General features: G+C 48.0%; 1 protein-coding gene across 2 annotated transcripts; it reads right to left on the bottom strand.

Annotated features, from left to right (window-relative positions):
- Nucleotides 1-7,228: 7,228 nt before the first annotated feature.
- On the bottom strand, nucleotides 7,229-16,454 carry Odf1 (outer dense fiber of sperm tails 1). Of its 2 annotated transcripts, none has more exons than XM_038343061.1 (2): nucleotides 16,132-16,454; nucleotides 7,229-7,679 (listed from the first exon to the last, which is right to left on the bottom strand). In XM_038343061.1, the coding sequence occupies exons 1-2, from the start codon at nucleotides 16,452-16,454 to the stop codon at nucleotides 7,229-7,231; spliced, it is 774 nt and encodes a 257-aa protein (XP_038198989.1). The 2 variants fall into 2 exon arrangements, with proteins under 2 accessions (XP_038198989.1, XP_038198990.1); XM_038343062.1 differs by having other exon boundaries at nucleotides 7,229-7,681; nucleotides 16,179-16,454.
- Between the last annotated feature and the right edge of the window lie 362 nt (nucleotides 16,455-16,816).

The raw sequence follows: 16,816 nt of genomic DNA, 5'->3' as shown, positions 1-16,816 counted from the left end.
CAATGGGCATTCTTGTTCATGTTAGCGGTTGCAGGTTTTCTCTTCAGAGTGTCTACTAAGGGTATAGACTGAAATTTAAGCTACTTTTGTTATTGATCTAAGATTTCTCTGTTGACTTTATGGGTTTTGCTTCACAATATATGGGAATGTAACTGAACGTACCCGTTTCACGTCCCAGCTCTCAGTGCCGTGTCTTGATAGACTTTTCCTGTTAGCAGCTGTTTCTTCAACATTCAGTGTGCATCTCCGGGAGGGAGGGGCAGCCATGAAACTCACAGGGAGCTAACAGGACCCTACAGAGCTGAGGACGAGGAGGAGACTCTGGGAGCTGTCTGCAGGTTGGGTGGAGTCCAGCAATACAGCGTCCCCGCTGGGTGGGTTTCAGGTGTTGGAGCTGTTGGAGTCACCTGTGTTCCTGTATGTAAGCCCTCGGTCATGGCGTTGGTGTGCAGTCAGCGTCCTAACTGGGGTGGGACTGTTTCTCTCTGTCTTCCCCCAATGGGTGGTCCTTCTGGGAGGTTCAGCATCCCTCTACAGCTTGGCTCTTGTCAAGATGCCCCTGTCCAGGGCTCTGGTATCTGCTCAGCATCTACGACCGACCGTTTTGTCGCCTGTCTCTGAGATCAAGGGTGAGAACAGCCCCTGTCTGGGGGTAATTGCTGTGCCAACACCCTTTGTCACTTGTGTAAACTTTCCCACACCTCTGAGAAGTCATCGTACTCCAGCTCTTTCTCCCTAACTCTGGCAGATCCCTAAAGGGGGAGGAGCTCTAGCAATAAGCAAACAAAACCAGGGAGTGTAAGGGGCTTCTCAAAAATGCTGAAAGAATCCAAAAGGACTCAAACCCCCAACGGACTAAGGAACAAGCTCATTTGTTATTAGAGTTTGTTCATGGAGACTTGGTAATGACAGGGTCCCTGTCACCTGCCACCAGACACAATGTAATCAGCTCAGCTGCCTCAGGACCCTGCCACCAGACTTCCCCACCATGACAGACTGTATCCTTGAACTGTGAGGGAAAAGAAACACTCCCTTCACTCCCATTCCTCAGGGATTTTGTTGTAGCAACAAGTAACTGATGCTGAGTGGCAAACCCTCCCCCGAGACGCAGCCTAACCTATCATCAAGTAGTTTGAGGATTCTGGTCTCAAACTTTCCGACTATTATGTGGTCTTCCTTAGGCTGCCAGTTAGTCCAGAAGTCTTTTGTGTCCCTTCCCCCCTTCTTCTGTTGCTTCAGGACTTCACGAGGGACCATCTTCCTCGGACAATCGTGGCCTCACACAGGTGACCCATGGGGACCACATATTCTTGGCCCTAATCACTATGGCGCTGAAATCTCGGTTGTTCCAGAAAATTTGGGATGTTCATTGTACCTACAGAAATATTTCGGCCAGGCATAGTGTACACACACCTTTAACCCTAGCACTTGGGAGGCAGAGGTAGACGGATCTCTGTGAGTTCAAAGCCATCCTGGTCTACAGCACAAGTTTCAGGACAGCCAGAACTACACAAAGAAACCTTGTCTTCAAAAACAAACAAACAAACAAAAAACAATGAAAATGGTTTTAATGACTATAAACATAATTTTTAAAGAACAAAGTTTGTTTCTGGCTGAAATTGTTTCTACAAACATGGTAACCATATTCCTTCTAAAGAGATATTGTTGGTGAAAATGGCTTTATTCTGTGTTTTCTGTGATTCTTTCTGTATTCTATCTCAAAGAAAAATGCTTTTTCTTCTCTTTCTCCTCTCTCTCTCTCCTTTTGTTTTGAGACAGGGACTTACTGTGTAGACCAGATTGGCCTTGAATTCTCCTGCTTCAGGCCTCCTCAGGTCAGGATGACAGACACGAACCCCCACACCCAGAAAAAGTAGTTACTTTATTCATAATAAAGTTTGGTTTTTGGCTGGGCGGTGGTGACGCACGCCTTTAATCCCAGCACTCGGTAGGCAGAGGCAGGCGGATCTCTGAGTTCGAGGCCAGCCTGGTCTACAAGAGCTAGTTCCAAGACAGGCTCTAGAAACTACAGGGAAACCCTGTCTCGAAAAACCAAAAAAAAAAAAAAAAAGTTTGGTTTTTGTACCACCTTTAGACTGTTCATGGAAAACCATAAGCCAGGTACACCCTGGATGCTCATAGATGCCAGACAGGGGTACATCTGCAGAAGGTCCTAGGGGCCCAAATATTCCATAAAGGAGCAAGAAACAAAGCAACCAGCCAGAGGGAAGCCCTGCCTGGCTCTCCTTGCTGAGTCTGGTATATGAAAATGCAGTTTCCACTGGGGTATGAGTTAAAGAGGATATGGCCCAAAACCTTAGCTGGAAACACTGGCTCTTCAGAGCATGGAGGTCCTCAGTCCACCAAGAGTGGGACTTGTTCCATCATGTGTGCTGCTCTCTGTTGTGCACACAGAGGTGACCTGATAGGGGAGGGGTCACCAGTGAGTCACATGCCTCGGGAACAGGCACAAATGGATTTCAAACCCCCTTCTTGGCCTCCCGACCCCAGGACTACTCCAGATGCTCTGAAGCACACTCGGGTCTGGTGCTAATCACAGGCCTTGCCCGGCTTCCGAACCTCCAGTGTGGTGGTACATGGGCCAGGTTTGCGGACATTTGTGCACCTAACCCCGGAAGAAGGGTTTGATGTAGCTTAGAGAGAGAGAGGAGTTAAATTGTGTGTATTGTCTAGACACCTATGTGATGGATTAGTTCTGGTTTTGTGTTTGTGGTGGTTTAAAAGAAAATGGTCCCCAAAGGGAGTGACACTATTAGGAGATGTGGCCTTGTTGGAGGAAGTGTGTCAGTGTGGGGGCGGGCTTTGAGGTTTCTTTTTCTCAAGCTTCCCCCAATGTGACAGTCTACTTCCTGTTGCCTGCAGATGTAGCACTCTCGGCTCCAGCACCATGTCTGCCTGCACGCTGCCATGCTCCCCATCATGATGATAATGGACTGAACCTCTGAAACCACCCCAATTAAATGTTTTCTTTATAGAGTTGCCGTGGTCATGGTGGCTTCTCACAGCAATAGAAAACCCTAACTAAGACAGTGTTATATCTTGTTTTGTTTGTTGAATGGGTCTCCTAATGTAGCTCAGGCTAATCTTGAACCCTGAATTCACTACATTAGCTCTTTAAAGGCTGAGGTTCCTGGGTTATATTCACCAAACCTCTCCAGACTGAAAAGATGCAGTTCTCTCAAGGTTCAGGTACTTGTTCCTCGTGAACTTAAGTCACGTGACACCCAAGCCCCTGCAGGCCCTGCAGAGTCATGAGAGTCCATCTGGGTCACCTAGCAACACCCTCCCCCATCCCCAGTTGCCTTTAAAGTCACTCCCTTCTGGTTTTAGTATGAACTTTGGACATCATTTTTTTACATAATTTCCTGAGCTAAATAAAGGGTTAAATCAGACTCAAAACTGACCTAGTTGGTGACTCTCATGTGTAAGAGGGAGGAAGACACAGGGAGACAGAGGCAGATAAAAGAATTTTTGTGTAGAGGGCTACATCCTCAGTCCCAGAAAATCAGATTTTTTTTTAAACAGTGTTCACTAGATCTAGCTATAAGAACAATTTTACCAAGTCAAGCTATTTGGGAGTGAAGACAGTCAACTGAAGGGAATTTTTAGTCTCATTTGTTTTAGATTTATTTTTGTGTGTGTGTTTAGTTTATGTATGTGAGTGTTTGCTTTATGTATGTATGTGAACCACATCTGTGTTATGCTCACATGAGTGTTTACTTCATGTAGGTATGTGAACCACATCTGTGTTATGCTGTTGGGGGCCAGGATGCCTCACAGTTGTGAGCTGCCACGTGGGTGCTGGGAACTGAACCCCGGTATTCTACGGGAACAGCAAGTGCTCTACCACTAAGCCCTCCACCTAGCCCTTTTAATATCACTTTATTAGACAGTTTATAAAACTATGTAGGACCCTTCCCCATACGCCCTCCTTTGTGAGTTTAATCCACCGGTGAAAGAGTATCCTCCTCTCCATTCATTGCAGAGCACAGATGCTGGCGTGTCTGATACAGACGTCTGGCTAGTGGGCTGGCAGAAAAATGGATGGATTACTACACTAGCAAGGGAAAGAGAAAGGCGACTTATTCCTACCAGTATCCTGGAATGGTGCTCTTGCAAGGGCTGAGGTCCTCACTTGTTCAAGGGGTAACATCTCACAGGATGAGCTGGATAGAGTGAAATTTGTTCAGTCATTTTCAAAAGTTTACAACTTAGGAACTAGAGTGTGTGTGTGTGTGTGTGTGTGTGTGTGCAGCATTTAGTGAAAACTTGGTAAGACAGGGGTGAGGCTAGAGAGTTTGGTACGCTAAAATTGACAGCAGTAGGTAATTCATTTTTGAAACGGCTCAGTGTTTTTACTTGACATTTATATTAGTGGGCCATTCCAGCCCTCAGTCGAAAGCCAGGTGTGTCTGCTGTCATTCTCAGTATTCGCAAACTTGGAACTTGAAGGTGGCTTTGAAAGAAAGGCTCGGAGCGCCTCATGAACACCCAGAGCTCCTGACTGTAAGCTACATGCTTGAATCACCTGGGGAAACTTTTAAAGATCTTGCTGCCCAGGCTGCCCCACAAGTTGATGAACATTTTACTCTCCAGAGAGATTAATCTCAGGGAGAAAGACAGAGCCCTGAGCTTGTGGGGCAAGCACTCCACCCCTGAGCTACTCCCCCATCCTGGCATACATGTATTTTTAATGTGTGTGTCTGTGTGTGCATGCGCACACATGTATACTGTGTGCTGTGTGTGGTGTGTTGTGTATGTACATGAGTGTAGGGTTGTATGTGTCTATGTGTGCACATGTGTGTACTGTGGTGCTGTTCATGGTATGGTTTGATGTGTATTGTATATAAACATGAGTGTAGGGGTGTATATCTATGTGTGCATGTGTGTGCTGTGCTATGCATGGTGTGGTGTGGTGTGTATTGTGTATACGTATGAGTGTAAGGATGTGTGTCTGTGTGCATGTGTGTACTATGTGCTGTGGGTGGTGTGGTGTGTACTGTGTATGCACATGAGTGTAGGGGTGTGTGTCTATGTGTGTATGTGCAGAAACCAGAGGAAGACAATGGTGTCTTCTATTGTTCTCCACTTTACCTCCACTTTTGGATAGGTGTCTCTCACTGTCAAGGCTAATCTTGCTTGTCAGCTTGAATGGCTCTGGAGGCAATTGAAAGGCAAGCCTCAGGGCTTACTTGTGAGGGCTTTTCTTGAATCTCTGGTGGCATCCCAGGAAACAAGGTCCAAGAGAGACGCTTTGCTTTTGATGCCTGCTTGCCTTTGCTCTGGCTGGCACATTCATCTGTGCTGTTGCTGCTGCTGTCATGGCCATGTTCCTTCAGTGATGTCAGAGCCACACTTAAGGGGCTTCCAACAGGGGCTGAAAACAAGAGGCTCTCCAGAAATCTTTCAGGCTTTAGCATCAGAATGGGACTGCTGAGACACCAAGCCTTAGGGGCTGAGAAATTGCCAGGTTCTCTCCGCTTAGGTATGAGACAGCAATTGTTGATTACCCATACAATTTTTTGTTTGTTTGTTTGAGACAGGGTTTCTCTGTGTAGCTTTAGAGCCTGTCCTGGAACTAGCTCTTGTAGACCAGGCTGGCCTCAAACTCACAGAGATCCACCTGCCTCTGCCTCCCGAGTGCTGGGATTAAAGGTGTAAGCCACCACCACCTGGCTAAAGATTTATTTATTTATGTATTAATTATGTATACAATGTTCTGTCTGTATATATGTCTGCAGGACAGAAGAGGGCACCAAATCTTATTACAGATGGTTGTGAGCCATCATGTGGTTGCTGGGAATTGAACTCAGAACCTCTGAGCCATCTCTCCAGCCCCCCAGACAGTATTGTGTAAGCCAATTGAATAAATTTCTTTAAATGTATACTCATCTTCCCAGTTCTTTTCCTCTAGAGAACCCCAATTAATACGCTGACCGAGCTGGAAATTCCACACCTAGGCTAGGCTAGCTGGCCAGCAAGCCTCCAGAACACACCATCTCCTTTTTTCAATGCCGGGGTTACAAGTATGAGCACTCTTGCCCAACTTTTAGTGGGTCCTGGGGATTTGAACTCAGGCCCTTGGACTCGTGCAGCCCGCACTGTAACCCACTGAACCATCTTCTTAGCCTGGTATCCATATTTTCACAGCTCCTCAAGTAATTCTGAACACCGCCCACACGGAGAAAACCGCCCTAATCCACAGGCAGCTAAGACCAACGAAAGGACTTAGCTGTATAAACCAGAGTCCGTGTTTCCTCTAAGAGCCTGAGACCAGCCGGTTCCTCCCCAGCGTCCCTTCATCCTTCCTTCATACTTACTTCTTCCCAGCAGTCAAGAGTCACTCTGGAAGCCAGGCGTGGTGGCACATGCCTCGCCTTTGATCCCAGCACTCAGGAGACAGAGGCGGGTAGATTCCTGTGAGTTTGAGGCCAGCCTGGTCTATATAATGAGTTTTCTAGACAGCCAGAGTTACACAGTAAGACAAGCCTCAAAAACAAGGAAACAAGACTGGCTCTTGAGCTACATTGGTGAGGATCCAAATTCAAATGAGGTACACTGTCAATTGTGGAAGCTGTACTTTCCGGCTCCATTGACCTTCTGTGCCTAAAACCAGCTTCAAGAATTGGAAAAAGAGAGAGTCTCAATAAATCCCCAGGAGGCCACAAAATACCCTGAACCAGGGGTGGAGCGTCAAAACCACAGGGATGCTGAAACACTATAGTTCAACGGCTGCCCTGTTCTTGGATCTACGAGCGTACTGTGCGTTGCCCTGTTCTCTCAAGGACTGTGTGGTCCCCAAGTAAATCCACAGTCTTGTTGGGCTTGGGAAGGAGGCCCTGTCGCCACCAGATCCTCACTGAGTATTGTCTTCCACCTCAACTACTCTAAGTGTTCTCTGCAGGCAGGGCATTTCCCAGGATTACTTAGTGCCCGGGATGCCCCTGGGTTTAGAGGTTGCTGGGTATGGAGGACAGGGAGGGCAGGTCTCCTCTGTCTTCCACCCTTTCCCTTAATTCTTCAATGAGCTAACTCTGCAGGGGGTCAAATCAAAAGACCAGCACACGACGCCATCAGATTGCAGTTGTGTATTCGGTTTTTCCTATGCGCTTGAATCACATGGGCTACGGGAAGGGGAAGAGAAGCGCTCTAGAGCTGCCTGGCTGGCGTACTGACTGCTGCTAAGACATTGGTTCTTACATACGCCTTACAAGATCATCTTCCTACAGGAGAATCGGCTTCCACAAGGGTAGCAGGGGTTGCAAGGGTCACAGGGGCCACAGGGACCGCAGGGGCCGCAGGGGCCACAGGGGCCGCAGGGGCCGCAGGGGCTGCAGGGGCTGCAGGGGTTGCAGGGAGATGTGCAAGGGTAGCAGGGAGACTCGATCTTGACGCAACTGCCGAGCCCGTAGGAGTACGTCACGTCTTTCTCGTCCACGCATGGCGGCAAGCTGAACTCTTTGCAGATGTTCATGTAACTGTACTTTTTGGATCCCAGGCAGTCGTACCTGTTCTCCCTCTCGGCCGACACACAGACCTTCCCATCTTTGACGCGCACTTTGACTTGGTCGGGCTCAAAGCCACACACGTTCACCGATCCCAAGATGTTGCTGCTGCAGCAAGATGAGGCCAGGATTCTGTTCGTGGTCCTTCTGAGTCTGTGGTTGCAAAGTGGGGAGAGACAAGAGAGATTAGACCTCTGGACTCTACACCCACCCATAAAATAGGAGCCCCCAACCCCAGTCCCCAAGCCCCCCGCCCCTGAGTGCCCACCCCACCTTTCCTCCCCACCCCCCTTTTCTTTATATCAACCCGATCCAAACCCGTTGGCCTTTCTTTCAGATCTTTCTCTAAGATCTTTCTCTAATGCTCAAATCTAGCTCCTCCTTCTCTAAGTTATGGATTCTTGGCCTAGTCCTTAACCTGGTTACTCAGTGACTCAGCTTCCTTACCTGTAATGATGGTGATAATCCATCTCAACACTGCTGGAGAGTTAAATGAGACCATGTTTTACTCAGCACCGTGCTGGGTTCATCATACATCTTGCTTGATTACCATTAGCATTACTGTCATCTTGTCAGACAGACAGATTTGCTTTGGTTTTCTGATGCTGAGGTTTGAGCCTCATGCATGTTAAGGAAGCACTCTCTACTGGGCCACACCCCAGTTAGCATTTGAACTCTGTGTCTTAAAGATCAAAGCCAGGAATAATGTGTGTGTCTGCAGACCCAGCTATTCCAGAAGGTGAGACAGGAGGATTGCTTGAGCCTAACAGTCACCAGGTAATCTGGACATTAAAGCATGATTTTATCTGGCCATCACTGGGCAGACAGACAGACACTCCACCAGAAAGCTCACTGGCAAAGGACAAGGCAAGAGAACTCTGGCTTAGTTCTTCCTTGGACCAGGCGAGACCCTGGACAGCCAGAAATCCAGTCTGTCTGGTTGCCAGTGTGGAACAGATACATCGAGATTTCCCAGTGACGTGCTAGCTGGGATCCTATCATCTTGCAAGAGTTTGTTGTGTGTGTGTTTCCCCAGCTCCTCATTCAGCAACGTTGTGTTGCTAACTTGAAATCACTCATGAGAGGAATGTTGATGCCAGAGTGGAGTGAGCTAGAAATCGGGGCCTGAAGAGCCGGCTGCTGGGCACCTCTGCTGTGGCTGCTGCTCTCCAGCACTGCCCTGTAAACCCTTAATAATAGCAGCAGTTCTCACTGATTGGGCAGTGAGGATGCATGAAGAAATAGGAAAGCTGGGCTGGAGAGATGGCTCAGCCGGTAAGAGCAATTGCTACCTGGGTGGTGGTGGAGCACACCTTTAATCCCAGCCCCGGGAGGCATAGGCAGGTGGATCTCTGTGAGTTTGAGGCCAGCCTGGTCTACAGAGCAAGTTCCGGGGCAGCTAGGACTGTTACACAGAGAAACCCTGTCTCAAAAAGCTGAGAAAGAAAGAGAGAGAGAGAGAGACTGAGAGAGAGACAGAGAGAGAGAGAGAGAGAGAGAGAGCTCTTGCTACTCTTCCAAAGGACCCAAGTTCAGTTCCCCCCACCATGTCAGGCAGCTCACAACCTCCTGTAACTAGCTCTAGAGGGTCTGGTGACCTCTTTGGGTGCCTGCACTAATGTGCACCTGCTCACACTGAGATAAACACAAAAAAAAGTAACTCTTTTTGAGAGGGAGGACCAAAGTACCTAACCAGAGCTGTGGCCCCAGAACTGGACTCTCTTCTCTCACATCTTGCAAGGTTCTGCTGTGCAGACAAATTCTCAAGCTTTCCTCTGCCTCAATCTGGGACGATAACGAGTGGCCCGCCTACCTATGATGTCTGCCTATGTACGGAATGCATTTTACGAAGGTGCCTAACGCTTAGCTAGGCTTGGAGGCCTTTGTTTTCTTTTTTCTTAAAATCTACCCTTCCCAGTGCTGAGTATGCCAGAGGAGGTGCTTTATTTAAACTTCACAACAGCACGTGGTACCTATGAGATTACCACTGCCCTGCTTTAAATGCTTTCGAAAATTTCTGCTTACTGTAGTGTAGCTCTGTGCAGGTTTGTGTGTCTGTGTGCAGGTTTGTGTGTCTGTGTGCAGGTTTGTGCGTGTGAGTGTTGGTGTCTGAAGGGGTCAGGGTCATCGGATACTCTGGATCTGAAGTTATAGATGATTGTGAGCAGCCTGAAGTGGGTGCTGGGAACTGAGCTGGGGTCTTCTGCAAGAACAGCAAATGCTCTTTACTATTGAGTTCTCTCTCCAGCCCCTGTATCCCTCTTTATACTGAATTTTATTTAAACACGTTCTTCTTTGCTTAAGTTACACAAGTTCATTGTAGAAGATCCAGGGGACATAGATAAACTTTTTTTAAATATTATAACACACATAACAGTACTTTTGTTGTATTTTCTTGTCTATGTGTATTTGTGTGTGAGAGAGAGTTGTGTGTGTGATTTCTACATACACATAGATTTATGTGTGCCCTTATTTCCAAAGCATGCTATACACTTCTTTTAATTTGTATTTCTCACTAGATTAAACTTCATGGGACTGACTTAATGAGGTGAATTTCTACTCTTGTATTGAAAACTACACACGGGCTAGGCTAATTACAAAATGACCACTAGCACTCTTTCCTAGGAGGCGTTGAAGCAAACAGAGACGACTTGAGCAGCAGACGAGATGGCGCATTGTGAGTCCTTCACCTCCGTTCCACCCTGGCCCTGAGGAAACTGGTTAGTCCTCCTTGTCCTGTATGTGCCGGGGCGCCTTGGGTCATCCCAAAAAGAAAGGAAGGGAACTGGCTTCTTTGAAATCACCAGCATGTGAAACAGGTAGACTTAGCCCCATCTCTCTTGGAGGGCAAAGAAGAGCTCACAAGAGCATAGGGAACTAGCCTAGACACCAGTCCTCTCTGGCTGGATTGTAGCTTGAAGAAGCAGCCAGAGGTGTATGTGAAGGGCCTCTCAGGACTGTGTATGTGTGTCCGTGTGTCTGTGAGAGCATGTGTGTGTGTGTGCATGTGTGTATGTGCGCATAAGCATGTGTGTGTGCGCGCATGTGTGCATGTGTACATGTGCAAGGAAAGTCGGTCTGGTTTGGATGAGAAGCGTGGAACCCTGATATCGATAGCGAAGACGGGCTGGGACTAAAGCAAGCCAAGACTCTGGAGCAGGTTCCCTAAGCCTTAGCTGATTCTTCCCAGAAACACTCTGCTAGCTGCAGGAACTGGAGCCTAACCTGGGACCTGACTTGTCAATCACAGCCAACTTTCAGATCTGTTTCCTCTTAGACACCTGAGTCCCAGCTTTAGTCAAATGTGTTCTGTTACTGGCCCCTCCTCACTTCCCTCTGTTCCTGTCACCTCGGCTCCTTTGGCTCTGCAGTAACTGTCCAGGGGTTCTACAATGTCCGGGGGTCCCATACCTTCCAGGGGTCCCACACTGTCAGGGCCCCATATTGTCAGGGATCCCACACTATCCAGGGGTTCCATGCTGTCCAGAGGCCTCATGCTGTCTAGGGTCCCCACACTGTCCATGAGTACAACACCGTTCAGGGGTTCCACACTTTGAATCTCCAGAAGACTGCCTAAAAGTCTCAGCTAGGCCAGGTTTCTTACCATTTCTACATTAATGGTTCTGAGTAGGAATGTGTGGGTTGTAGGAGAACTTGCTGGGGCCACATCTGACTCATCAAACTCAGTTCCGAGTTTGGAACATGCCTCTTGCCTGGTGGGTTCCCCATAACCCCAAGTGGGTTTTTCCATAACGGCAAGGTTCTGAGCCAGGGGCACATGGCCTCCTGTGCCCCACTCCCGTGGATTAGGGAAGCTTGCCAGCTGTGGCGGGGAGACTGTGCCTGTGAGCGGAGCTCCACAGAGCTCCCCACTTTTCTCCTGTCACAGCTGGGTTCACTCCCATGGCCACCCACCCTTGAATGGGAAACTCCCTGCCTTCCCGGGAGACTTAGATACTCAGCCGTTTCCACAGAGATCAGTTTCAACCCAGTGCAGGAGAAAGTAACAGGGACTTACACGAAGAGCACAGACAGGTAGGCCCCTCTAACTTCATGGGAACATTCCTTTTCTCTTGAATTTAAACCCATCCCAAAGAGCTACCCAAACTCCACTCCTGACATCTTCATCTTTATCATCACCTGCCTCCTGCTGCTGCCCCTTGTGCACATCTGTTCGTGTGTGTGCACGCGCGCATCTGGTCATGTGTGTGCATATGTTCATGTGTGTGCATCTGTTCGTGTGTGCATATTTTCGTGTGTGTGTGCATATGTTCGTGTGTGTATGTGTGTGTGCATATGTTCATGTGTGTATGTGTGTGCATCTGTTCATGTGTATATGTGTGTGTGCGTATGTTCGTGTGTGTATGTGTGTGTGCATATGTTCATGTGTGTATGTGTGTGCATCTGTTCATGTGTATATGTGTGTGTGCGTATGTTCGTGTGTGTGTATGTGTGTGTGCATATGTTCGTGTGTGTGTGTGCATATGTTCGTGTGTGTGTGCGTCCATATGTGTAAGTGGAGGCCAGGTTGGCATCAGGCAACCTTAGTTTTTGAACAGGGTCTCGCTCTGGACCTAGGCCTCACTGATTAGATTACACTGGCTGCCAGCACCCGAGAGCCTCCTGTCTCTGCCTTCCCAGTGTTGAGGCTATAGATGCCACAGCACCCAGATTTTTTATGTGGGTCCTGGGGATCTGAGCTCATGCTTAATGGGCAAGCGCTTTAGCAACTGAGCCATCTCCTCGGGCCCCTCTGCTTTCTTTTCCTGCTTTTCTCCTTTCCTCAGACTTCTGGGTAGACAAATGTCATTGGGCAGCGGGAGCAGGTTCTGTGGTGTTGGTGCATCCTCCTTCCAGCCAGGCTTGCAAAACACAGGTGTCTGGTTCCCACCTGAGTTCTAGATTCATTAGGTTGGATACAGCTGAGACTTTGTTTTTCTAGTAAGCTCCAGGTGATGCTGCTAACACTGGTTCAGGGTCATACTGAAAACTGGCAGGTGACTGTACAAATGTGCTCTAGGCTTGGGTAGATGTGGCTTTGCTCTGCCACCTCCTAGTCATCAACACTGCTCCTTAATGTTTCAAACAGGAAATGCTAGGTACCTAGCTTTTACCCCATGAGTTGTTAGTTGTCTTTATCGGGCTGTGTAGGGTATACTTTAAACATTTACCCTGAGACCTTATGTGGACAATTCCCAAGCCTGTACCATTAAAAATGTTAAACCAAATAACAGACACACATCTGAGCCTGGAGGGTAATTCAGTGGTAGAATACTTACTTAGCATACCCAAGGACCTGGGATCTATTTCTAGCACAGAAAGTAAAACTGAAAATTGCATTTGACTACATGGGCATCAACCCTTCAAGTGATGATGGATTCTGAGAGGTAGGAGTTAGAAAGAGTATAAACGATGCTAAGGAGGCCATTTACTTCACCTTTCAGTGAACCCAGAAGCAGCAAGGGGGGGAATCAACTTTTGGTAGTCATAAGACCTCGGCCTTGCATCAGCCTCAGTGACTGAGTAGTTTCAGTGAAAACCTCAAACTCACAATGTGAAAGTGAAGAAGAGAAATAGTTGAGGTTTTAGACAGCATATTTTGTGTGTGGGATTTTCCAGGGAATTTCTTATTAAGAGCAGGCTAACCTCAGATGTTTGGATGAGTGGATGGAAGGCAGTCTTGGGACTGGTCTCTAGGAGTCAGGAAGGGAAACAGAGGTTGAGCCCGGTGCAGCTCAAGGGCGCACTGCAAGCAAAGATGCCAAGATGCGCATGATGCGCTGGGTTGCAAGGACTCAAACCAGAAGTCAGTGTCACCATGAGCATCCGTTTATCAGACAGGATGGAGGAAAGACGGGTTTTGTTAGTTTCTCTAGCTTTAGAGACAAGGAAGCCTGGGAAGTGTGGCTATACAAGCTAAATTCAGGCTGGTGGCATGGCTTCGTGAAAGAAAACCAAAGTCCGTCACCACCATTCCTTCAAATCCAAAAGCGAGGGAAGAGACAGGTGACGGCTGGACCTCAGAGTACACAGGGAACACAGGAAAATCCTGAAGCAGCAAGGAAACGGAAGAGCCGAGTCTGGTCCGAGACAGCGGCTTCTAAAGCAGCGGCTTAAGAAACACCGATAGTGAGTGAGCAGGACTTTAATTCCTTGCCTGAAACAGCCTGCTGTACACATATATACCTCAAACAGCAAAGACGTGCAGCGGGAATTTCTAATTCTTTTTTTAAAGATTTGTCTGTTTATTATGTATACATTGTTATGCCTGCATGCCAGAAGAGGGCACCAGATCTCATTAGAGATGGTTGTGAGCCACCATACGGCTGCTGGGAATTGAACTCAGGACCTCTGGAAGAGCAGCCAGTATTCGTAACCTCTAAGCACTCTCTCCAGCTTCCTGTGGAGGTAATTTAAAAATTGTTATTTCAGTCTTCTTGCCAAGTAGAAGGAAACACTGGAGACATGGAAGACTCAGACACAGAAAAAAAAAGTTCAATATATCTGAGGCAATTATAGATCAAGGATAAGAAACCTTCTGGACAACACAGTCAGACATCTGAAAAGACATGTCACCAATACCCAGACATTCTTTAAAGGGGCGAAAGGTCACACAAATATGAATTCTAAACTCAAAAGACCTTGAGCACAGGTTCATACCCAAGATGGTTTAAAAAAAAAACTGAATGAAGATTGATTATTACGAGACCTATTCAGTCACGGTTCAGAAGCTAGATTAAAGATAAGGGGAAAAAGAAAGAAGGCATTTCATTGAAAGAAAAATTCGTCATGAGTCCTTTGGGATTGGAGGTCAGATCTGGGTTTTCCCATCTTCACCCCTATTCGGGAAGACCTAAGTCGTAGGTTTAGAGTTGACACCAGCCCTCCCAGACAGTGAAGCCTCAGGCTGTTGGAAATAGAGCGGGAACTGTCACAAGGTGGTGTAACTTGGGATTAAAGTGCTGGAGAAGAGATAAAGGAGGACAAACTGGGGGGGTCACAGGGCCAGGAACTAACTAGGTAAGGGCACTGCCCACTTCACATACGCTGGAACAGAACTGAGGGGACGCAGACCGCAGAAAGTGCTGCTCCCTCTGAATCACTGCAGAGAGTGAGGCTTGAGGCTGAGTCTACTGTGTGCCAAGAAACCATCTCGTGGGAAGCCAGGGGGACAAGGCAGTGGGCAGAAAAGGATCCACCCTGAAAGTGTAGGAAGTGGGGGCAGCCAGAGACCAAGACAGAAGACTTAGAGCCATGGAGAGAGGACACGGGCACCTCACAAAGAACACTTAATATCTGGAGCAAATATTAACTAGTCCCTATTTCGCAGTGAGTTTCACAGCTTGACATCCTGGGGAATAAAAATAAAACATTGCTTCAAAATTGTAGATAAATTTGTAGGCGACCACCCCATCCCAGATGGTCAGGTCTGCTTCTGACCTCGAGACTGATGACATCATCAGTAATTGTCCCACTACCCTCTCAGTAAAGCATCATGGTCACTGTCGTCAAGGGGCTTTGCCCACCCACACACCCACTACTCCTTCCTTTCCCATCTGTTCACCTCCCGTCTTCACATGTGTCACATCTGTCTCTGCTCTATTTTTAAAAACAATCCCTTATTAAACGTGATGTTTCTACCTCTTGCCTTTTCACTTAATGTATCCATACATAGAAGAACTTTGCAACTTTTCAACCCCTTTTACAATCTTTGGGGAAAGTCTCACATAGTCCATGCTGGCCGCATACTCATTCTCTGTCAGAAGCTGGTCAAGAACCTTTGAGCCTCCTGCCTCCGCCTCCCAAGCGCAAGGACTATGGGAGTCAGCCACCACACCTGCCTCTTTAACCCTTTCTTCCTGTTTCAGTGAATGGGCACAGTCATTTATATAACCAGGGGACAATCCCCCCCATCTATATAGACTATAGGTCTCTGTGAAGAGACAGGCAAGGATTAAAGGAAGCATAACTCCCCCGGTTAAATTACCCAATTCAACAGAAATCTATCTGAATCTACTGTGAAGGCTGAGCCTGTCGCACATCCTTTCTGAGGTGAAGGGGAAGGCCAACAGGGCAGCCCTTACTCTAGATCAGCTCTGCCTGAGCCTCGCTAGGAGAATGGTTTCCATACACAGCGGGAGCCTCTAGCCTTCAGTCCGCTCTCTACTCCCCAGGCTTCTGGCGAACAATAAGGATTTGACCAATGACTATGACTTCTGCAGTCATTTCTGCAAGTCCAGAGTTACTCAGATCACTTAAGTCATACCCAGAAGAAACGTTGAGCTTGCTGTTCCCAGTAGCTTTTAGAGACACCCCTCAATTCTCCCCCTCATTAAGGCTGCCTTATTTAATCAACTGACACTCCTGCTGTAAACCCCCACCAACCTTGTCAGCCCACCACCGCACGCTGCTTTTGGAGAACCCCACTGTTCCCACCATGGACCCCCCTTTTCCTCTCCTAAGTCACCCAAGTCACTGTCTTGATCAATTCACCTGAGTCACTGTCTTGATCCCTTTCCATGTCTAGACAACTGTCACTGTCCCCACCGCCCTCCCCCTCCCCTGCTGTGGCTGCTGTCTGACTGTGGCCCCATCCCCTCTCTCCTTTCCCGTCCTCGTCCTCCCGTCCTCAGCGGCGCAGGTTGCTTTCCTCTCCAGGCTGCGGAGCGATGGGCGAAGGCAGTACAGCTTGTAGTCGCACAGGCAGCACGGGTAGTAGAGGTCACAGAGGCCGCAGGCGCGGGATCGCTTGGAGTAGCAGAGGCAGTAGGGGTAGGGGTGCAGGTCACAGCAGCAGTATGGGTGCATGTAGAGGTCGCACAGGCAGCGGGAGCTGATCTCGTCGATACATCGCAGTTGCCTTAATTCTCTGTCCACCTTCTTTATGTCCCTTCTAACACTGTCCAAAAGACAACTCAGTGCAGCCATTATGGTCCACACCTTATTGTTCTGTGAGTACCTTTGGGAAACGGCACTCAGAGGAAAAAATTGTTCTAAGCTCTGCTCAGAGGCCTCCTTTAAAATTAAATGAGCCACACATGATTCACTTACTTTAAAGCTTGTGTTCTGTGACCCCGCCCACCCTTAAGGATGTCATAGTCTCCTAGTTACCATGCCAACCACAAACAGTTATGGTCCCCAGAGACCCTCCTCAGGGCTACTCCCAGGACCATACTCATGCAGAGGTTCATTTACCTTAGTGTTTGTGGGGTTCCCCAGCAGTCACAGCTGTTTGGGGTTCACAGACTAGCCTTCAGTGGCCATGACATGGGTGTGACTGTGGCTTTGAC

Source organism: Arvicola amphibius, chromosome 9 (assembly GCF_903992535.2).
Source record: "Arvicola amphibius chromosome 9, mArvAmp1.2, whole genome shotgun sequence".
NCBI classification, from domain to species: Eukaryota; Metazoa; Chordata; class Mammalia; order Rodentia; family Cricetidae; genus Arvicola; species Arvicola amphibius.
The sequence above is the reverse complement of the archived record's forward strand: the minus strand, read 5'-3'. Positions and strand labels throughout refer to the sequence as shown.